The 23,443-nt window shown below is 34.5% G+C and overlaps 1 protein-coding gene across 6 annotated transcripts in view; it reads left to right on the top strand.

The window, feature by feature from the left end:
- Positions 1-4,174: 4,174 nt before the first annotated feature.
- Spart (spartin) overlaps positions 4,175-23,443 on the top strand; it is a 38,366-nt gene continuing 19,097 nt past the window's right edge. The window contains exons 1-6 of one of the 6 annotated variants that reach the window (XM_077792335.1): positions 4,508-4,690; positions 8,679-8,797; positions 10,730-11,538; positions 14,821-15,018; positions 18,139-18,288; positions 22,272-22,395. In XM_077792335.1, the coding sequence (XP_077648461.1) occupies positions 10,732-11,538; positions 14,821-15,018; positions 18,139-18,288; positions 22,272-22,395 (1,279 nt within the window). In that variant the 5' untranslated portion in view covers positions 4,508-4,690; positions 8,679-8,797; positions 10,730-10,731. Of the gene's footprint in view, positions 4,441-4,504; positions 4,691-8,678; positions 8,798-10,729; positions 11,539-14,820; positions 15,019-18,138; positions 18,289-22,271; positions 22,396-23,443 lie in introns of those variants that run through there. The other 5 variants (XM_026395119.2, XM_026395123.2, XM_026395122.2 and 2 more) reach the window with 5 other exon arrangements.

Here is a 23,443-nt window from a genome sequence, read left to right as displayed (position 1 = left end):
GCAGTTTCAGACATCTTATTTCCTTGTGACTGGGTAAAAGTGCTGATTCTTGTTGGCCTGATTAAAAAATCTGACACTTTGTTTTTATCTCAGTAAGATGTATTAAATGTTAAAAATTATTTTCACGTTTTTAAATATAAGCTATTATTTTCTGCTAATCTCAAGCACTGTTTCAGCATAAGCAGATCCAAGTTGTATGGTGGATACACTCCACAAAGTTATTTAGTATTTAGGAAAATCCCTTTGGCAAGCCATCTAGAGTTAAGATGAGCCTCCAAGACATAGACAATAAAGGACAAATGAAAAGAATACAGAATTAGTTGTTGTTGTTTTATTCTAAAAACACAAAATTAGGGAAAAAGTGAATAAAAAATTACAAATTTTAAAAAGCTGATATACTACAGACACCACAAAATCCAGAAAAAAAAACCCATAATTCTTACATTACTTAGGTGATTGAAAAATATCATGATACCTTTTTTTGACTCTTTACTATTAAATAAAATTTATGGGAGAACAAGGATTTGAATTGAGCGTCTGCCCTAGAGTTTAATCACAGTAACAGCTTTAGTTGGTTGCAGAAGTCCCTGTAGCCAATTAACTAATTAGGCTGCAAACAACTAGTTAAGCTGTAGCTAACTAAGTTCACTTCTGTTTTTCTAAAAACGCTGTCAGATCACATTGTTGACTAAATTTTTATGATACTATTATAGTTGTAGGATGCTTATTCAAAAAGTATTTACCCAAATTTAGAACATATGTAATACAAATAATAATCATTCAATATAGGATACATCTTTAAAACTGCTTTAGTTATAATTTACATATTATAAATTTCACTCATTTTGAATATTCTATTCAATAAATTGTTTTATATTTACTGAGGCAGATATCTATCATTACAATCTAATTTTAGAACATTCTAACCTAAAAACTTTCTGCCCATTTATAGTCATTTACCATTACCAACTCTAACCCTTAGCAACCACTCAGGTACTTTCTCCTCAAATTTGCCTTCTTAAAAAAAATCATACAAAAGACTCATACAAATTCATGTCTGATTTATTTCAGTGAGCACAATGATTTTAAGGTTCAGCTATGTTTATCATATATCAATACTTTATTCATTTTTGTGGCTGAACAATATTCAATTGAATGGATACATTGTATTTAAAAAAATCCATCCTTCAGTTGATGAATATATGGACAGTTTTTACTTTTGATCTAATGCTTCTGTGAACATTTGTGTACAAGTATTTGTATTATTAAAAAATATTTTACATATTCTATTTTCAAAATGGTCAGGGGTCAATATCAATTCCATTCAAATTTTAATTTTTAACAATGTAAGCTAAAAAATTCTGTGTACCTAAATAAAGTAAGTAGCAGCAGAAGAGGTTTTATAACAGCATCAATCAATTATTTGAATCAAAAAATTGAAGACTTGCTCTCAAACTTCCACCTAAGATTGGAATTGCTAAGTTATATGGTACTTCTATGTACCAACTTTTTTTAAAAAGGAAAAACTGTTTTCCAAAAAATGATTGCATCATTTTACATTCCTAACAACAATGCATGTGGGTTTCAGTTTCTGAACATTGTTTCCAAACCTGTCACTTTTATTATTATTATTATTATTATAGTCATGTTAATGGGTAAGAAATTATCTTATAATAGTTTTAATTTGCTTTTCCCTAAAGACTAATGATGTCATCTTTTCATGGGTTTTTTGGTCATTTGTACATCTTCTTTGAAGATTTGGTCATTTCTACATCTTCTTCCTCATTTTCATTTGTTACTTTCTTAAATTATTGAATTGTAAATGTTGTTAATATATACAAGTCAAAAATAGTGATTTGCAGGTATTTTCTCATATACTGTGTTTCCCTTTTCCTGATAGTATATTTTTCAAGAGCAAAAGTGTAATTTGATGAAGTCCAATTAAACTTTTTTTCTTTTATCACTTAGGCTTTGGAGGTCATATCTAAGAAATCATGTCCTAACATGTTCATGAAGTTAATTTCATAATCTGGGAAGTTATATTTTCTTCTAATAGTTTTATCATTTTAGTTCTTACATTTAGGTCTAGGATCTATTTTTGGTATATGGCATGAGATATGCGTGCAAATTCACCTGTTTGCTTAAATATCTGATTGACCATTTGTTTAAAATATTTTTCCCATTGGATTTTCTTGTCACCTTTGTTAAAACTTAGTTGGCTATAAATGCAAGAACATATTTGGGGGATATTAATTCTAATATAATGATCAATTGTATTCCATATGACTTTACTCACACTAGCACCACACTGACTTTATTACTGCAGTTTTAGTCAGTTTTGAAACTGGAAAGTGTACGGACCTACCATTTGTTTTTAAGATTGTTTTGGCTATTCTAGGTCATTTGCATTTCCATGATTTTATGAATTTTAGAATCAGTTAACAATTTCTGCCTAAGTCTTCTGGGATTTTTACAGGGATTATGTTGAATCTGTGTATCTATTTGAGGAGTATTACCATCTCAATATTAAATCTTTCAATTCAAGAGCATGGAGTATCTTTTCAATTCAATTCTTTCAGTCAGGGCTGGGATTGTGGCTCAGCAGTTGAGCGCTCCCCTAGCAAGGACAGGACTGGGGTTCAATCCTCAGCACCACGTAAAAAAAATAAAGACATTGTGTTGAGTCCATCTACACCTAAAAAAATAAATATTAAAAAAATTCTTTCAGTCATATTTATAGTATTCAGTGCACAGGTCTTTTACTTATTTTGCTAAAATTATTTCAAAGTACATTATTCTTCCTGAAGTATTGAGAGTGGAATTTTTCTTTTTTTTTTTTTGTACCAGGGACTGAAACCAGTGGCACTTAACCACTTAGCCACATTTAAGTTTTTGAGTCACAATCTTTTAAATTTTTGAGACACAGTTTCCCTAAGTTGCTGAGGCTGGCTTTGAACTTGTTATCTTCTTGCCTCAGCCCCCAAAGCCACTTGTATTATAGGTGTGTGCCACCCTGCCCAGGTTGTGGATAGAATTCTTAATTTCATTTTCAAATGTTCATTGCCAGTGTATATAAATATTATTAATTTACGTATGTTTAACTTGCAACCTTGATGAACTCATTTATTACTTTTAGTACTTTTGTAGTAAATTCTTTTGGGTTTTCCATATATAATGACTTCACATATAGAAACTTCCATTTTAAGCACTAATCTTTATGGACAAAGGAAATTTTAAAAATTAGAATTAGACTTATTTTTATGCAGAGAAGTATAGTAGATGATCAATAAAAGATTTCCAAGAAAAAATAAATATTATGTTAAGAAAAAATTTCACAGAGTGGAATGAAGTGGGAGTTCGAGGTATGAAGTAAAATTTTCTCCTAATAAAGAAAATTGTGTACATGCAGTATTAAAACTTGATGATATGATTTTAAATTGGTATTTTAGAACCCATCAACTACATTTAAAAGTTATGCGACTTTTATTTTAAAATGTCAACCTTTTCAACTAATTAAGTGAGATTACACATTTTGATGGTCAATCTAAAATTGTGACAGAAGGTACACAACTACAGTTTGTTTCAGGAGTTTCTGTAGGGTTGGTTATTAAAGAAAAATCATTTCAAATCTTTGAGTTGATACACACTACCCTATCAGGGTTTGCTCTTTTAAGATAAATGTTACCTTTCTGAGATTTGAGGGAACTACCAAATGACTCCCAATTTTGAAAGTAACAGATCCTCCTCCCACATCATCCAATAGCCCCTATCGTTAATTAATTTTGATTGAGGGAAGCAATATCTCATCTGAAACAAGCCACTGCCTTAATACAAGTTACGTAATTATATTTAAACATTTAAGGAACTACAAATAGACTTTTTAAAGTCTAGCTTATTCAAAAGTATTAATCTGCCATCTATAGCTTTTTACTAACTTTAAGAACTTCTGAAGAGAAGTAAAGCATGTTTACTTAGACTTTTCCCTTTTAGCATTCTATAAGCCCAGTGGTATTGTCTTATCATCAGAAATCTTATGTTTTCTACGACATTGGTACAAATGTTCTAACCTATTGAGACCCTTAGGCGGGCAAACCATTCTCTGGGTCCTGTAGTTATGAGGGCTGGGCTCCGGACCTGCAGATCAGCCTTTGTTCCCAGGTGCACAGCGCCTGCGGCTCCCTCCAGCGGCCACAAACTGTCACGATCCACTGCTGTTTTCCTAGAGTCTGCAGATGTCTCCCTTTCGTGGGGCTAGTAGAGATTGCGCAGGCGCAAGGGCGGCCGACGTGGCCGCGGAGACCCTGCTTAGGGGGTCGTGTTGAGTGGCTGACTCACGAGGTTCTCCTGGGTTTCCTACCCTCGCTCCCTCCTCTCGCTAAGGTTTTACGGTGGTTCCTGGGTTCAAAGCCGACTGACGTCCTCCCCTGCACCGTTTGGAAGGTCAGAGAGCGCAGAACCTACTCTGGGAGGGCTGGTGACGAGTGCGTGGGAAAGACGCCCGCGTGGGCGTCACGTGGCGGCGAGGAGGCGGCGCGTGACGTGGCGCGCGCGGCCTGGAACGCTTTGTGAGCCGCCGACGCGCGCGGGCACTCGCAGCCTCTGGACTGTGGCTTGCGGAGCCCCGGGTTGCGGCGGCCAGGCGGGGAGCTCTCTGGGCGGTGCCGTAGCGCCCGAGGTCTGGAAGGCACAGGTGGGGCGGCGGCGAGCGAGTCGCCCCCGCGCGGACCCCACGCTGCCTGGCTGGCGGCCTGGCGCCCGGGGTCGGGTGGGCTCGGCCTGGCGGGCAGGTGTGGGAGGGCTGGAAGCGGGGCCTAGGAGGCCGGCCCGGTGTCCAGGTCTCAGCGAACTTTCGTCACAGGGTGCCATTTCTGGGGAGAGCAGTTCGAGAAGTTCTAAGTGAATCCCCATCCCCTGTTTAAGGAATCGTCGGCCTCCCTTCCCGCCCGTCTGACTGTCGGGACGGTGCGCACCCTCCCGCCCCCGCCACTCCCAGACCGCGGTCCTCGCGGGTTATCAGTTGGCTGTTGTGCAGCCCCACCTCCGCTCTTCACCGCGACTTCCCCTCCCTCAGCGTTCTCGGCCTCCCGAGGGTCGGAAGCGTGTCTTTAGCTCAGACTCCACAACCAACAGTGATTATATTGGGAATGCATAACGTGGGGCTTTACTCTTTCGAATACTTTGGTTGATGTTCGCTAGGGGCTGAGCGCCGCAGAGGATCTCTGACCTAGTTCTGTGTCTGGAAAGTTTCTCTCGGAATGCGCGCCGTAATGACAAGGCATTATTGCGTTACTGTAGGGTTGGCCTGTTTCCCACTCCCTTTTCCACTCCGGTGGATTGCTGTAGTAGTCTTTTGAGGATCCTCGAGGTTTGCTAATTTGTTACTGCTTCAAATATTTAAGAGTTTAACATTTTTTGAAGTTGACAAAAGAAAAATAACGGCAACATATTCACCCCCCCACCCCCCCCACCCCCCGTCAAAGAATGAATATTCCAGTTTCTGATTCCCTCCCTTTTGGGTTCACTTAATTTGGTGGTTTCATATGACCCCTTTGAAACAGGAAGCCTTTATACTATGTGGTGCTTATTGAAACAATTTGCCCAGCAAGCCAGAATAGGGTAAGATGGAGTAGGATGTTACAGAGGGAATTGCATACAGATAATACGAAAAAAACACTCTCATTTTATTTCTCCACCCCCCCCTCCCCACATCACTAGGAGAAATGAGTGATTTTTTTTTTAAAAGATCTGTTGCGCAGAATGGTGAATATAGCTAATTGAGTGTTGTACATTTCAATATTAGATAAAGCCTCAAATGTTTTCATTTTAAAAATTATCAAATATTTGAGGTGATTGATAAATTAGATTTAATCATTCCATATTAAAAACCCAAATATACCATCACTTCATACCTCATAAACACATACAACTGATTTGTCAATATATAATTTAAATAATAAAAAGTAAATTTTAAAGAAAAAACCCTGTTTCTTTTTAAAAGGGCCAGATTGGCTGGCAGGCATACATTAGACTAACTTCTGCTAGCTCTAGGGAGATTAAATGCTGTATTATTAAAAAACTATTTGGCAATTTTGCTTGTTAAACATAATTGTTTACTACCTTCATTATTTATGGGATTGAATTAAGTTGCCAAGTATTTTGGTTCAGAATTTTACCTCTGCAAGCGTGAGGGGTTTTTAAGGCATATACATATAGTTATATGTGAAATTAAATGCCTTTTTTACTTCTTTTATTAGAAGGTTTAAATAATATAACAAGTTTATCATAGTATTTGGTAATCGATTTTGATTTGTCATATGACTATTATACTAGTGAAGGTACTCTATTTAATACCTTAGGTTGACTTTTCAAAGACTTTTCCAACACTGAAAATTAAAGCATGTGAAATCATTTTTTACCTTTTCAAGATACTCAATAACTACTTAGGAATATGGTAGGCCCCTGCTTTCTTGATATTCTTTTACTCTTATCTTTCTTGTACCTTAAGAAGGAGGAAGAATGTAGAATGTTTTCCCATGATTTTGGAAGGAAGAGGGGGTTTGGGTCTGTGTAAAGGGAAGACATTTCGATGACACAGCAATAGGTGTAATTCCAGGGAGAGGGGGTTATCAGGGTTCTTTTGTTTTTTAGGAGGGTGGGTACAGGGGTTTGAACTCAGGGGTCCTCACCCACTGAGTCACATCCCCAGCCTTTTAGATATTTTTAATTTAGAAATAGGTTCTCACTAGGGCCTCCAGAAGTTTTAGCCCTATTGTTGTATAGGGCTATCCATATTCCATCTTTCAAAATGGTTCTTCCATAATTTTGCTAACATCAAGATTCATCAAGATTCACATTATGAATTGTTACCTTGAATTATTCACATTCTCGTTATTATGACACTAATCAAAACTGGAACTTAATACCCAATGGTTACTTTTTGTTTCTAGTTTAGTCATCTTGTTTTCCCCGGAGTTAATAATTGTCTTGATAATTATTTCCTTAATTATCCATGTATTTGTCACAAAGTAAACTTTGAATCCTCTTACAATTAATACTATTTTTCTCAGAAATTAAAAGTATATTAAGTCATCTGTCAATTTTATTTTCTTGAAGAAATCTTTTCTGGAGTTATTTCTACCCTAATCTGAATAGGTTGCATCTTGAGAATTTTCCATCATGAGTCTTGGTTGGGATACCTTTCTCCAAACATGGAATCCCAGAAATAGGTTCTAGTAGCTGGGCAGTCATTTGGCTGGGCTTGAAGTATTTTTACTAAGAATTATGAATAAATTTTACCATTTTATTTTAAATTTTACTTGTTGCCTTGAGGAAGTTCCTTTATACTCTTATTTTTCTTTTTTTAAGCTTTTTAAGAGGGTCCCTTTGAGCCCAGTTTTCTGAAATTTCATTGTATGTTCCTTGATGTGAATCTTTTTTCATCTGGAAATTTATGTTTTCCAGTTATGGTAAATTCTGTGAATTATTTATACTACTCTTTCATCCCTTATTTTTTTGGCTATTCTTTTTTTCTGAAAGTTTTAGTTTTCAGATGTTGAACTTTCTGGATTTTCTTACCTATTTTTTCTTTCTTTTTTAAATCTCTTTGCTCTGCTTCTGCACATTTTTGCATGATTTTATAGCCTTTTTTTATTTGTTTAATACTGGGGAGAGAACCCAGAGTTGCCCTGCCACTGACCTATATCTCCATCTCCTTTTATTTTTTTGAGACAGGCTCTTACTAAATTGTCTCGGCTGGCCTTGAACTCATGATCTTCCTCAGCCTCCAAAGTAGCTTGAATTACTGTGCCACCACTCCCAGCCTATAATCTTTATTTTTTTATTCCTCTACTGATTTTTTCTTTCTAGCTATATTTTTATTTAATTTCACTTCCTCTTTGGGGTGCATTTTCATCTTATTTTTATTTTATGGATTCAGTATTTCTGCATGTGGTTATAAATGATAGGGTTTAATTTTTTTCCCTGCATGTCGTTCTTTTCATCCAAATGCATCATTTTCATTTTTATCTTTAATGTTAGAAGTTTTCCTCACTTTTGTGATACTTGACTGTTTGCATGTGTGTGTATGTACACATACAGAGACACACAGACTTATTCAGGGGAGAATAAGAGAGAGAGCCGCTTGAGCCACATCCAGACCCTACATGGATGCTTGTTGTCATGGATGATACTGAACCCTATATATACATTATTTTTCCTATACATATGTGTCTGTGATAAAGTTAACTTAAAACTTAGGCATAATAAAAATTAACAAATGATAATAAAATAGCAGGATTATAATATATCTTGATAAAAGTTATATGAATGTGGTCTTTCTTAAAATACAGTGCAGTTTATTCACCCTTTTGTTGATGTGAGATGGTACATTGTCTGTGTGATGAGATGAATGACATAGGCATTTAATGTGGTATTATTAGGCTACTATTTAAGTTCTGATGTATTGATAGACTCTAGATGTATCCTCTGCTTTGGGTGATCCTGGACCATCGAATCATGACTATGTTGATTAGTGGATGTCAGGAGTTGATGATGTCCATGTTTAGGGTCCTTGGTAGTCCAGGTGGTCTTTTACTGAGAACTGTTCAGAAGAATATTAATTAGAAATTTTTGTATGGCCTTCCATATTTTATGCCACGGTGCTTCCTTTGCACTTGTAGGACTTCTTCAAGAAGAAAGTGGTTTCACCGGGAGCAGTGGCCCACATCTGTGATCCCAGTGGCTCAGGAGGCTGAGACAGGAGGATTGAGAGTTCAAAGCCAGCCTCAGCAAAAGTGAGGTGCTAATTAACTCAGTGAGACGATGTCTCTAAATAAAATACAAAGTAGGGGTGGGGACGTGGCTCAGTGGTTGAGTGCCCCTGAGTTCAATCCCTGGTAACCCTCCCCATCAAAAAATAAATAAATAAATCAAACAAACAAACAAAAAAACCAGAGTGGTTTCATTGCAGTTGAAGAATTGTGTTGGATGGTATCCCATTTTCCTTAATTGACTTCTTCAACTCTTTGTAGCAGCAATTTCTCATCAGCACATGCAGTTTGGCCCAAAGCTAATGTTGAATCTGTGTAACTACTCCTTATTTGCATTAAGTGATTTTTGATATTTTTTTTTAGGGAATCCCTTGCTATAGCAAGACTTACTAAGTCTTTCTATAGACTCAGTGCTTTCTATTGCAACATACTGCCAGTTAGTCAGGACACATTGTGTTCATGTCTTCCACCCATAAATTTAATGATTTTTCTGTCTTAACTCAGCACTTATTGCACACTGTAGCTGTAATTTTTGAATTTAGAGATATGACAGAATACTGGCATGAATATCTTTTTCCTTCTTTTTAATTGCATAGATAGAAGAAGATTCATTATTACCATAGATCTTAGCAACCTCAACATTGATTTTTTTTGTTGTTGTTTATTAAGCTGGGAACTTTTTCACTTATATTAAGCACTTTTACAGCTTCTTTTTGGTACAGCCAAATTTTTACCAGCACAACTGCTTTGTGCTTTGGGGCCATTATTAAGTAAAATAAAAGTTACTTAAATATAAGCACTATAGTACTGAGGTTGATCTGATAACCAAGATGGCTACTAAATGATGGGCAAATACATGGATATGCTGGCCAGAGAGATTATTCACATTTTTGGTGGGTTGGAGTGAGATTTTGTAACACTACTCAAAACAGTGCACAGTTTAAAACTTATGAATTCTTTCTGGAATTTTCCATTTAATATTTTCAGAACATGGTTAACCTTATGTAACTTAAACCATGGAAAATGAATCTGCAGATTAGGGAGAACTGTACATATTTTGGCGCACACACATACACACACACACACCCCTACCTGCAAATGGAATTGCTGGGTCATAGAGTAAATGAATGTTCAGCTTTAATAAAATTGCCTGTTTTCCAAAGTGGTGTGCCATTTTTTCCAGCAGCAAAGTTTCTTTCTTTCTTTTTTTCTTTTTTCTTTTTGTGGTGCTGGAGTTTGAACCCAGGGCCTTGTGCATCGAGTACTCTACCAGCTGAGCTGTATTCCCAGATCTTCATTTATGTTTTTCTAACAGTTTTTAAATTTTTGCCATCTGAAAATCACTGCGGATTTTAGTTTTATTTTCCTGAGAAATAATGTGTTGAACACCTTTTCACGTGGCTTTTGAGTCTTTGTGTGTGTATGTGTGTGAGAAATGCCTGTTAATTTCTTTTTCTCATTATGAAAAATAGGCATGCCATTTTAATAATCTTTAAAGTCAGTAAGGTTGGGGAGGGAATAATGCTAACTATACATAATTGAAATTTTTCTCATTTGTCCTTTCTAAAGTATGATTCAACTCATTTTTTATTAGCTAATCTAGATTTATATTAACAATGAATTTCAGAATGAGATTCTTTTGTTCCAATGCTAAATTTTGACATAGAGAATTATTTCATTTATTGTAAGAAACAAGAACAAAAAATTACTTACTAGATATATTTTGATGTATTCTATTCTGTTTTTTAACTAATAAGATATTTGGACCCAAGAGCCTTTATCTGTTCATCAGCTACATATTGAATGTTTTCTCTGTGTCAAAACTAAGAGTAAGCTTAGGGGATGCCATAGTGAACAAGACAGAGAAAACTGTCCTCTTTAAATATATTCAGGTAGATGAGGTGGATACTAGAGAAGTAAACAGTTAAGCAAGATAATTACGAATGTTTTCTATTTTGCAGTTATGGAGCAAGAGCCACAAGATGGAGAACCTGCTGAAATCAAGATCATCAAGGAAGCATATAAAAAAGCCTTTTTATTTGTTAATAAAGGACTGAATACAGATGAATTAGGTCAGAAGGAAGAAGCAAAGAACTACTATAAACAAGGAATAGGACACCTGCTCAGGGGAATCAGCATTGTATCAACTGAAGCTGAACACACAGGCCCTGAGTGGGAATCTGCTAGACAAATGCAACAGAAAATGAAAGAAACACTACAGAATGTACGCACGAGGTTAGAAATTCTAGAGAAGGGCCTTGATACTTCTCTGCGGAATGACCTTCAGGAGGTACCTAAGTTATATCCAGAATTTCCACCTAAAGACATAGGTGAAAAGTCACCAGAGCCTCAGTCCTTTAATTTACCTCTTCAGCATGCTGAAGTAGATGGAAACACTTCAGCCTTAAGTGCAGGGTTAGTGGCTACACCTCCTTTGTCCTTACCATCTCCAGGCTGTCCATCAGAAGCTCCTCCTGCTTATACTCCTCAGGCTGCAGAGGGTCACTATACTGTGTCCTATGGAACAGATTCTGGGGAGTTTTCGTCAGTGGGAGAAGACTTCTATAGGAATCATTCTCAGCCACCTCCTCTTGAGACCTTAGGGCTAGATGCAGACGAGTTGATTTTGATACCAAATGGAGTACAGATTTTTTTTGTAAATCCTGCAGGGGAGGTTAGTGCACCTTCATATCCTGGGTACCTTCGAATTGTGAGATTCTTGGATAATTCTCTTGATACAGTTCTAAACCGTCCTCCTGGGTTTCTTCAGGTAAGTCAAAGGAAAACATAAAACATAATTTCAAATACATTTAGACATCTACATATCATATATATAAAATGACATCTTTGCATCATTTTTGACAACATTTATAATGTATCTAGGATTGTAAGACAAGTGAAAAAATATTTAAGTTCTACTTTCTTCTTAAATGTATTTATGAGCTTTGAACATCTACATTTCTGTTTGATTTTCTTTTCCTTTCTTTTTTTTTTTTTTTCATTTTTTAAGATAATGAGGTCTTGTTTTGGTATTTGTGATGATAGGACCTAAGGAACATCAGAGTGTTTATTCTTAAGTTTTTAATTCTTTACCTGGAGTTACCTAGTAACTTTAATTTCAAGTTATGTAATATATACAAGTTATGTATGTAATTCATGTGGCTGTGTAATTGTAAATATCCACAAATGTTATCAAGACCCAGCTGAGCGTCTGACCTGGGCTAGAATCAGCACTGTCTAGAGTAGTAGTTCTCAACTAGGAGCAATTTTGCCCCTCCAGGAAACTTTTGAGTACATCTGCAGACATTTTCAGTTATTGCAGCTAGAGAGTGGTTGCTGCCAGCATCGTGGTTAAGGATAGGGATGTTGCCAAACATCTACACAGGATGGCTACTAAAGCATTAAAAAAAAAAAAAAAAAAAAGATCCAGCCCAAAATCTAACATAAAGTTAGAAACTACAGATGAGTTTACCAGAATGTAGTTGGTCCAAGTGCAAAGACTGCCACTAAATAATAGTTAATGTTAGAAGCATTGCTGTGGATTTAGTGAGGTATTCTGTGGTAGTTCAATACCACCTGCTTTTAAAAGGTTGCATGTAGAAACAAGGGAGATAGACTCTTGAAATAAGAACTTGTTATACATTGAGTATAACAAAGGAGTTTGCATCAATGAGAAATCACTATTTAAACAAAGTATTTTCACCCAAAGTTCAGATTATGTGGCTTAGTTATAGCACTATTTTTTTCTTATGTATACTAAGTTCTTTTTTAAAGATATGTAGCTTTTACATGGAGTTAACTTGAATGTTGTTTAAAGAACCTAGAAGTTATTAAGAAATTAATATTTTTTAATTCAGGATAAATTAGTTGCCAAAATATAATGATGAAGAGTTAATTGCTAGAATTTTTCAGTTTTATGTGGCAGCATTCTCCCCACCTCCAAAATCTCTTGACTGTTTTTCCTCCATTGAGACTAAATCTCATCTGGATTGAATTATCTTCACTTAGAAAATTGGTATGTTATAACTGATGTTATTGAAAGTTGCCCCAACCCCTTAAGGGTTTTTCTTAGAAAGAATTGGGGCTATCTAGTTCAAATAGTCAAGGTGACAATGAATTTTAAAGAAATTGTAGTAAAGTACATAAAGATTTTCACAAACTTTGGTCATTTTACAATAATCTACAATTTTTTTTTGTCAAAAATATAATCCTATTACTTTGTTAATATTTTTATTTTCACTTGTTAATTTCATCAAACCAGTAACAACTGAAATCAAGGAAAGGATGTTTTTTTTTCTTGGTACATATTAAAATACATAGCTACTCAAATATTAAGAGTTTGTGAATTACCCAACGTCATTTTGGAAGACTTTACTTTTTTTGTAGCTGTCTGAAGTTTGACTTTTATAAAAGAAGTGACTTTTGGGATGAATAGAAAAGAATATGTGAAATAAAAAGAATTTTAAAGTGCTTATTAGGCACTTTCTAGGAGTCACTTGAGTATTCTAGTTCTTGCCTGTTTTTATTTTGTTGGTTAGAGATGATGGTAGTGTATCAGAGTTTTCCATCTTTCATATGAAATTTCTCATGCTCTTTGACTTACATTCATCACACATTGTTTTAATAAATTGGCTTTCCAATTTTCTTTATGATAATAGTGTTCTGGAAGTTGTGCACAATAAAATTTTGGTTACTGAAAGAATGTTAACATATTAGAAATGAATGCATTTGGAAATTCTGATTTAAAATTAATCTCGTGAATTTAGATAGCCATGATTTGAATTTAAGTCAAAGTGTATTGATAAACTGCCCTCCCCAGATGGCATTGCAGGAACACTTTGTGTTATTTTGTCTTAATTTCATAATACATAGTGAGTACACAAACATATCTTAATCTCTTCTAGCTCTGTCATGGTAGGTTCTCTTGGGGTTTAAAAAATTTTTTTTTACATTATGAGTGCTGGGTTTTTAATTAAAACAGTTCTTTTCTTTTCTGATTCAGACTGCATGATCTCAAATCCTACCTTCACTTTTTAATTGTTGACCCTTTAGCAAATTAGTTAACCTGTTTGTGCTTCAGTGTCAATGTGCAAAAAAATTACAATAATACTGCTTTGAAATAAAAACTAAGTGCCTATCAGTTGATGAATTGATAACATATAGTATATAAGCACAATGTAATACTATTCACTGCAAAAAAGAATGAAACCCTGTCATTTGTGTCAGTATTGATGGAACCTAGAGGTCATTAAGTGAAGTGAAATAAGCCAGGCACAGAAAGACAGGAACCAGGATTTCCCTGATGTGGAATCTAAACATGTTGATCTCATGGAAGTTGAATGGTGGTTACCAGAGGGCTACAAATGAGGGTGAGGTTGGGAGAGGGATGAGGTAGGATTGATCGATGGGTACCAAATTATAGTTAGGAGCAAGAAATTCTGGTATGCTATTGCATTGTAGGGTAACTACAGATAATAATATAATGTACATTGCAAAAAAGCTAGAAGAAAGGATTTTGAAAGTTTTTAGCATAAAGAATGATAAATATTTGAGGAAATAAATGTTTGACCTGATTTGAACATTGTGCAGGGTATATGTGTATTGAGATATTATATGGTACCCTGTTTTTATATTTTCATGTTATCATTAAATACCTATTTCATAGGATTGTTTTAAATTAGTAAATAACATGTGTAGTACTGGAAAACAGTTTGAGTTTGTACATTTCCACAAAGGGATATCTAATTTGAATAATTAATTCACTTTGATTCTTACATTTAAAGCTAGAAGCATATTGGTAGCACTGGACTATTTAAGGCCTTCAGTTTTAAAACCATTATTAGGGGAGCAATAGCATTTTTAACGTTTTCTTGCAGGAACATCAGATTAGCAAATGATTAATTTTCATTAGGTATTTATTGATGTTGATGGTTCTATAAAATCTTTTAAAATGTGTTTTAGACTTTAAAATGTTTGTTTTATAACAATTTTATTATAACATAGATAAAAATTATTCCATTTATTGATAATTTTTTTTACCTAATTCTTTCAGGTTTGTGACTGGTTGTACCCTCTGGTTCCTGATAGATCCCCAGTTCTGAAATGTACTGTAGGTGCCTATATGTTTCCTGATACAATGTTACAAGCAGCAGGTTGCTTTGTGGGAGTTGTCTTGTCTTCTGAGTTACCAGAAGATGATAGAGAACTCTTTGAGGATCTGTTAAGACAAATGTCTGATCTTCGGCTCCAGGTAATTTGTATTATAGTCATTAGGGTAAAAAAATCTATTTTAACATAAGCACTTCTGCTTTTAAAGAAATTATTACAACATCTGATGTGATAAGAGTTAGAAGATAAGAATATATATTTTCCTCTGTGTTCATAATTTCATGCTGGGAATTTGCTGTAAATAGTGGATAAGATTGTGGAATTCACCTTTTTCCACTTAATATTTCTTTAACTCAGCTCTCACTGAGCTTATATGGACTTTAATGTCCTCTTTCCTTAAAATGGAGATGTTAAATGCAATCAATCCCAGATAACTGTCAACATTCATAATAAAAAATATTTTACCCCTCTTGGCAAACAGTATGTTTTAAACTTCATGGTGCTGTGGTAAACTTTAAAGCATTTATATTAATAGTAGCAAGTGGTTATGCTCTGTGAATGTTAGCTGTTGTTTCCTTTAATATGTTATTGCTTGGTTGGAAAAATGGACTAATTGGTGCCAAATGAAATGAAGGTAATTTTAGCCTTAGCTGATAAGTTGTTAGACATAAGACGTCTGATTGGTGTTTTACAAATAGATATCAATTGAGTAAATTGTCTTTGTTCTCATGGTATGTGAAGGCCAAATGAAAAGAAAAGAACATGTGATTTAAAATATGATCATCCAAGGAGCTCCAGTGGCGCAATCGGTTAGCGCGCGGTACTTATAAGATAAAATATGATCATCCTGTGAAGTTTCCTTATTTAATCTGTTTCTTCTGCCCACACATTTACCTTTCATTGGAAGGTTGAAATAGACTCATCTGAGGTTTTCCAATGTTTTGCTCATCTACTGTTTGACAAGAGGGGAAAAATATTTTTTTATTATGAATGTTGATAGTTATCTGGGATTGATTGCATTTAACAGCCTGGTAGTATAATTTTTTGTTCTTCCCTTTGGTCAGCAAACATTTGGAATCCATTATTTAACCTGTTTTTTTATTAAATGGTGAGATGGGAAGTCATCAGGACAAATAGAAAGATATATATGTGTGTGTTTGTGTGCATATATGTGTGTATATGTATACATGTGTGTTTGTACATATATGTATGTGTGTATGTACATATTTAATACCTATTTTCAGGTACCTGAGAATGACCTGGTGATCAAGGGCAGTACTTAAGAATAACCAATAGTTCTTAATATATGTTAGCAAACACATGATCACTTGTATAGAAATGTGTAGCCTTGGTGTGTTCATGGGGAAGAATTTACAGACTCAGGAAAATGAGCTGTACTTATATTACTGGGCTTTTGAAAAGAAATTAAATAGACTTTATGTTATAGTATATGTAATTTTCTCTAATTTTAGTTTTTGGTTGTATGTTATTTTTACTTTGCTATATTGTTCCAGAACCTCAACTGTAAACAAAAGGTAATAGCCATAATTTTTATTTGTTTTGACTTTAAAGCATTCATTCAGCAAGGTGTATGCTGATAGAATACCTGTTATATTAAATGCAGAAAATAAAAAAGTCAGCTTTTAACAATGCAGAGTGGACATGAGTTTTGTTAATTGCCTCTAAACTCAATTTTAGTCTTGTATATACTTCCTAAAATTTATTATTGGTTACCTAATTAAACATAATTATCATATCTGATTTAAAGATAACATACTAAAATCTGTTACCATTATGCTTTGTTTTTTGAAATTTATTATAGATTATATGTGTAAACATCATTAGAGATTTGAGGTTTGATGATGAGGTAAAAAAGTTTAGGGAAGAGAAAAATAGTTGTTTATAGACTGTCAAACACTGATTTTTGCATAATTGTATCATGAGAGTATGATCTAATGCATCTGGAGGAAAGTCATCTTTTTAACAAATGGTGTTAGTAAAACTGGTTATCTATATGTAGAAGAATGAGAATAGATTCTTATCTTTCACCCTATACAAAAGTCAACTCAAAATAGATCAAAGACCTAGGAATTAAAAGAGAAACTATGCAACTCCTAGAAGAAAATGTAGGGTCAACAATCCAACATATAGGCACAGCTTTCCCAGTAGGATCCATCAAGCTCAGGAAATAATAATCAGAAATTAGTAATTGGGATTGCATCAAATTTAAAAAAAAAACTTCTGTACAGCAGTCTAGCAGGAATGTAAAGAGAAAAGCTACTGAATGAGAGAAAATCTTTGCTAGCTCTTGTTCTGACAGAGGAGTAAAATCCGAAATATATAAAGAACTCAAAAAACATGGAAAAATTAGTAAATAGGCAAATGGACAAAATAGACACTTCTCAAAAGAAATACTAACGGCTAATAAATAAATATGAAAATATCTTCAGCTTCCTTAGCAGTTAGGGATATGAAAATCAAAACTTCACTAAGATTCATCTCCAATTAGAAAGGCAGCCATCAGGAATACAAACAGTAATCGATGCTAGAGAGGATATAAAGAAAATGGAACACATTTACACATTTGGTGGGATTATAAATTAGTATAACCACTTTGGAAATAAGTATGTAGGTTCCTCAAAAGATAATGGAACCACCATATGACCCAGCTATACCAATCCTTGGAATAGCTTTATCCTAAAGAATTAAAGTAATCGAACCATAGTGGTTCATGAATTGCCATGAGCAGCACAATTCACAACAGTCAAACCATAAAACCAGCCTAGATGTCTGTTAGTGGGTGAATAGATAAAGAAAATGTTACGTACATACACAGTGAGGTTTTATTCAGTCATAAAGAATGACATTTTGTCATTTGCAGGAAAATGAATGGAACTTGAAAACATTATGTTAAGCTAAATAATCCAAACTCAGAAAGTCGAGAGTTGTCTGTTTCTTGTATGTGGAAGCCAGAGAGGAAAAGGAAAAGAAAGGTGGAGGGGAAATCTCATGAAAAAAGTGGAGGAGAGGGACTAGAGGATTGGAGGAGTGGAGAGAAAGGGGAAATACTGGGGAATGATATTGGCTAAATTATGTTGTTTTATTGTGTGCATGTCTGAATATGTAACAGTGAGTCCCATCATTGTGTAAGATTATAATGTACCAATAAAAAAATATGGGAAATAAAAATCAATGATAGAGAAAAAAAACAAAAACAAAAGTTAAGTCTGATTTGAGCTAAGGTTAGTCCTTTATGACCTAGGCCAACTGGCAAAGGGCAGAAGGGGAAAATGAATTCCAAATCCCTGGAAGAGCAAGATGCCCCTCTGACCAATTGAAGGAAGAAGCTGCTGCCACTTCATTAGACCAAGGCAACAAGGATATGCGTCATAGAGGAAAACGTGGAAAAAAGGTAAATGAAAGAGCAAAAGAGAGTGGGTGTGTTCTTTTATGATGGTACCTTTCGCCAGTTTCATGGGTTTCACATTTACTGAAACACATTCACTTATGCAGATTTCATTAGCAAAGACACTTAGAATCAGCTTTAATATTTCTCTTACCAAGTATTTGTTCCTTAACTATTTTAAAAGGTATTCTGTGTTTGGGAATAGTTTTTCTCCAGTACTTGAAAGATTTGAATAATTAATCATTAATGATGTGCTTGCTTTTTTTTTTTTTTAGATTGTTCTCTACTTTCCTGTATTTACCAAGAACTTAGGGCTGGGTATGCTATTCTTTCTTGCACTCTACCATTTTTATCAGTTCCTTATTTTTCATGGATGGGCAAACAAAGCTGAGATTTGGTTTCTTAAAAGTATATTTAGTAGTTTCTTCTATAATTGTTCAGGTTCTGATTATTAAATATACTCTAAATGGCATATTTGTATTAGAATTCAGTAAATTACTGAGTATTAGAATAGTGGGCATATGTATTGGAAAAAGTATAAATTTCTTATCTCAAGGAGTTATATAGTTGAAAGCACAGATAAGCAAAGAAATAATTTTTATCTAATGAAATCATTACAAGATTCAGCCTAATCTTATAGGTAAGTGTGGATAGATGGGATGGGTGGTATGGGAACCTCATCCTAGAGGACATCATGACCAAGGGGAGTCTTGAATGATAAAGAAAAGTTGACCATACAGTATGATAGCACACTAAAGGAGATTCTAGGCAGGAGTAGTAATATAAGCAAATCAATGAAGAAAACAGTATTGTATGTTTATGTATTGCAGGCAGTTCACTGTTGTTCGTTGCTGTATTGTTCATGGTCATTGCTTGTTAATTTTCTTTGGAATTAATGAATATCACATGAATAGTCCACATTTACTCAGAAAGTGTCACTATGACTAATGTTGAACATCTTAGACCACCGTTTCCCCTGCCACTATAATCACTTTGGGAGTCTAAAATGATTCCAAGACATTTATTTTAATTTTAAAGATTTTTTAATAAGCTAATCCCAAGAAACCAAATCAAAGGGGGGTATAAAAGGATATATAGTGAATAGTAAGTTGGCCTCTCATTCCTGTCCACCAGTCACCTATCTCCACTCTTCACTTTCTTAGTAGCTTATTTTCCTTCCAGATTATATTTTATGCATAATCAAACAAATATACACACAGATATTATTTTAACATAAAATTTTGGCATTGCTTCTTCCTTGTATATTTATTTGGAAATTCTTCCATATCATTAGATGTTCATTTTTTATAATATTTCTGTGTTAGAAAAATCAAATGATATTAAAAAGGAATATACAGTTAAACAGCTTTACTTTTACTTCATCTTTTCCCTGTCCACACCATTTCCCTTGCCACTATAATCACTTTTATTTTTTTTTATTTATTTTTTTTTTTAAAGAGAGAGTGAGAGAGGAGAGAGAGAGAGAGAGAGAGAGAGAGAGAGAGAGAGAGAGAGAGAGAGAATTTTTAATATTTATTTTTTTAGTTCTCGGCGGACACAACATCTTTGTTGGTATGTGGTGCTGAGGATCGACCCCGGGCCGCACGCATGCCAGGCGAGCGCGCTACCGCTGAGCCACATCCCCAGCCAATCACTTTTATTTTTATCTTATATACCTTTCCAGAGTTTCTTGAGGCAGACAAAACCAAGTACAAATGGTTAATCCATACCCTACCCCACCCCCCTTTTTTTTTTTTTTTTTTTTTTTTACTTTTACAAAATATAATAGATTTTCCTGTGAGGGGATTTTTGTTTTTGTTTTTTCCTTTGGAGGTAAACTTGAGATATTGTTCCATTTCAGTAAATATTATATTCATATTATAGTTTCTTTAATGAATCTCTTACTGAGAAGTGCTTTGCATGATTCTGTTATTTTGCTATTACAAATAAGGCTTCAATGATAACTTTCTAAATCTGTTTATTCATTAGTGTGTAAGTAATTGGATAAATTCTTAGAAGTGGGAAAACTGAGTCAAAAGATAAATGCATTTGTAATTTTGGTAGATTTTTATAAAATGCCCTCCTAGGATTGTACTACAGTACAGCAGTCACACACACACATCACACATTGGTGGTTTTGATTACTTGTGATCAACCAGACTGAAAGTATTATGGAAAATTCCAGAAGTAATATGTTTAAATTAGGCACCATTCTGAGTAGCTTGATGAAATCTTATGTCTTTCTTGCTCCATGCTTTCAGAGACATGAATTATCTTTTTGGCAAGTGTGTCTGAACTGTATATGCTACCTCTCCTTTAGTTAGTTTGTAGCCATCTTATTTATCAGATGGACTGTTGCAGGATTGCAGTGGTTGGATTCAAATAATTCTTATTTTACCTAATAATTCCCCCAACGCATAAGAGCAAAGGTGGGTGCTAAGGAGAAGTTATAAAGAACTTCCTTCAAGTAAAAAGGAGGGGGTAAAAAGTCAAATGCAAAGTTTCTAAGATCTATGGTAAGAATAAATTTTCTGTGATATTATGAAAAGAACAAAAAATTATGCTAGTTTTGCTGTCACAAAATATATTTCTAACTGTACCTAATTAATAGGTTAAACTTTACCATAGGTATATATGTATAGAAAAAAATAGTATTTGTAGGGTTCAGTGCTATCTGTGTGGTTTCAGGCATCCACTGAGTGTTTTGAAACATATCTTCCAAAAATAAGGAGGGAATAGTGTACCTATTTCCTTATAGCCCGGTCAACAGACTGACAGGTGGTCAGTCTTTCTGTATTTGGTAGTCTGATAGATGAGAAATTATATAATAGAATATCTTAATTCAATTTTGAATGATATTGAGCATCTGTGCTTAAAAGGGCCTTCAGTTTTGTTTTCTGCATATTGTTATTCAAGTACTTCATTTTTATTATTGGTTTGTTGATCTTTTCTCAGTTTTCAGGAGTTCTTTATATATTAGGGATATTGACCCATAGTTGAAGATAGAAATTGTAAATATTTTACCCAGTTTGTCTTCAGATTTTACTTACAAGTGGTTTTTCTCCTCCATGTAGAATTTGTTTTTTGGTTGTTTTCAATTTTAGTTTTTCAGGTTGTTTTGTAATACTGTGAGGTCTATGTTAACATGTTCCTCGTTTCTCATTTCTTACAGTGAGTTAATTTGGCTTTGAGATTTGGGGGTTGGCCCTAGCTATTGTAGCAATGGGCTGTTATATTAGCAAAGCACATTAATTTCTGTGCTCCCCATTTCCATTTAAATGGAAGGTCAGTCATTCTATGTTTATATATTTTTACTTATTTAAATTAAGACTTTTATTTGATCCCTACCAAAACCAGTTTATTCAGAAAGTTCTTTCCTTATCAACTGAATCATTTAGCAGAAATCTTTTACTCTTAAGTACCATGTGTGCATACTAATATGTAAGAATGAAATTTGTGTGAAGGAACACATAATCTGGTCAAAGAAAGAAAAAAAATAGTCAATTTAAATATTATTTGATAAGTGGTGTTTTGGAGTTCTAATAGTATTTAGTTCATTCCAGTGGAAACATTCACAAGAGCAGAACAATTTTCAGCTTCATAATAATTCTGGTATTATTATTTTTACTATTATTATTTTTGCCAGTGCTAGGGATTAAGCCCAGGCCATGGCACATGCTAGGAAAGTACTCTACCACTAAGTTACATTCCTAGCCTTTTTTATTCTGAGACATGGTCTCACTGATGTCACCCAGACTGGCCTTAAACTTGGAGTCCTCCTTCCTCAGACTCCTGAATAGCTACAATTACAGGTGTGCACCAAAACTCTGTTCCATTATAGTATTCTATAATACTTTCAATAACTAGGCTGACTGGAGATATTTTTACTAATTATATCTATCTAGTATTTGTTGGCTCAGTATTTTATAAAATAATAATTGTTCCCTCTACTAAGATAACTTTTACATTATAAATATTTTACTATTTAGACTAAAGATACTTCAAATGAAGAAATTAATCTGAGTCACATTGTACCCTGTGAGCCGGTTTCAGAAGAAAAAGCAAAAGAATTGCCTGAATGGAGTGAGAAAGTGGCTCAAAACATTTTATCAGGTATTGTGAATTTTTTCTCTTATGGCCTGAAACCTCTATAACTACTGAAGGTATTGTTTATAAGGGAATATTTTGATTATAATTTGTATTTTGTTTTTAAATGACCAATTATAGAAATAATTAAAAGTAGAAGGAACTCCAGTGTCTTAGAACCACATATTGTCAAGTAAATATAAATTCTTGCTGACATATCATCTATTTTACTCTTGGGAAAACTGGGAGTAAAAAGCTTTAAAAATCCTCATACTCTCAAGTAGATTTGAATATAAAATTCCTTTCCCCTTTGAGATTTCTTCCCTTTCCTTGCCCATTCCCCCATTAGTGTGGTCTAATGTTTGTGTTCTCTCCCCTCAACCTCTCCCCTCAGTTTATATGTTGAAATCCAAACCCCTAAAGTGATAGTATTTGGAGATGGTGCTTTTAGGAGGTTAATCATGAGGGACAAGCCTTCATAAATGAGATTAGTCCCTTATCAGAGAGACTCCAGAGAGCTGCCTTGCCCCATTCAGTATTCACCGGCACAGCTAAAAGGTATCATTTGGTGAACAAGGAAGTACATCCCCATCAAACTCTAAATCTGTTGCCACCTTGATCATAAACTTCTCAGCCTCCAGAACCATAAGAAATAAATTTCTATTTTTTATAAGCCAGTAATTTGTGGTATTTTGTTATAGCAGCACAACAGTCTAAAAGACCCCCTCAAAAAAAAAAATGAAAAAATATCCATCAATTTTGGAAGTATGTTAGTTAGCCTTCTATTACTCTAATGAAATACCGAGGCAATTTTCTTTAGAAAGAGAAAGGTTTATTTAACGTAGAATTCTGTTGGTTCCAGTTCAAGATTGGGTGGTAAAAGCACAAGATGCATTTGTGGGGAGAATAGGATATACATGGTGGAGCAAGAAAACAGAAAAAGAGGAAGAGATTGGGGTTTCTTCATGAGCCAGCAAGCTAATAAAGGAGGAGATTGGGGTTCTATCATCTCCTTTGAGGGTACATCCCAATGACCTAAATAACCTTTCTCCCATAAGGCCCTACCTTCTAAAGG

Source organism: Urocitellus parryii, chromosome 2 (genome assembly GCF_045843805.1).
Source record: "Urocitellus parryii isolate mUroPar1 chromosome 2, mUroPar1.hap1, whole genome shotgun sequence".
NCBI classification, from domain to species: Eukaryota; Metazoa; Chordata; class Mammalia; order Rodentia; family Sciuridae; genus Urocitellus; species Urocitellus parryii.
This window is presented reverse-complemented; position numbering and strand designations above follow the sequence as displayed.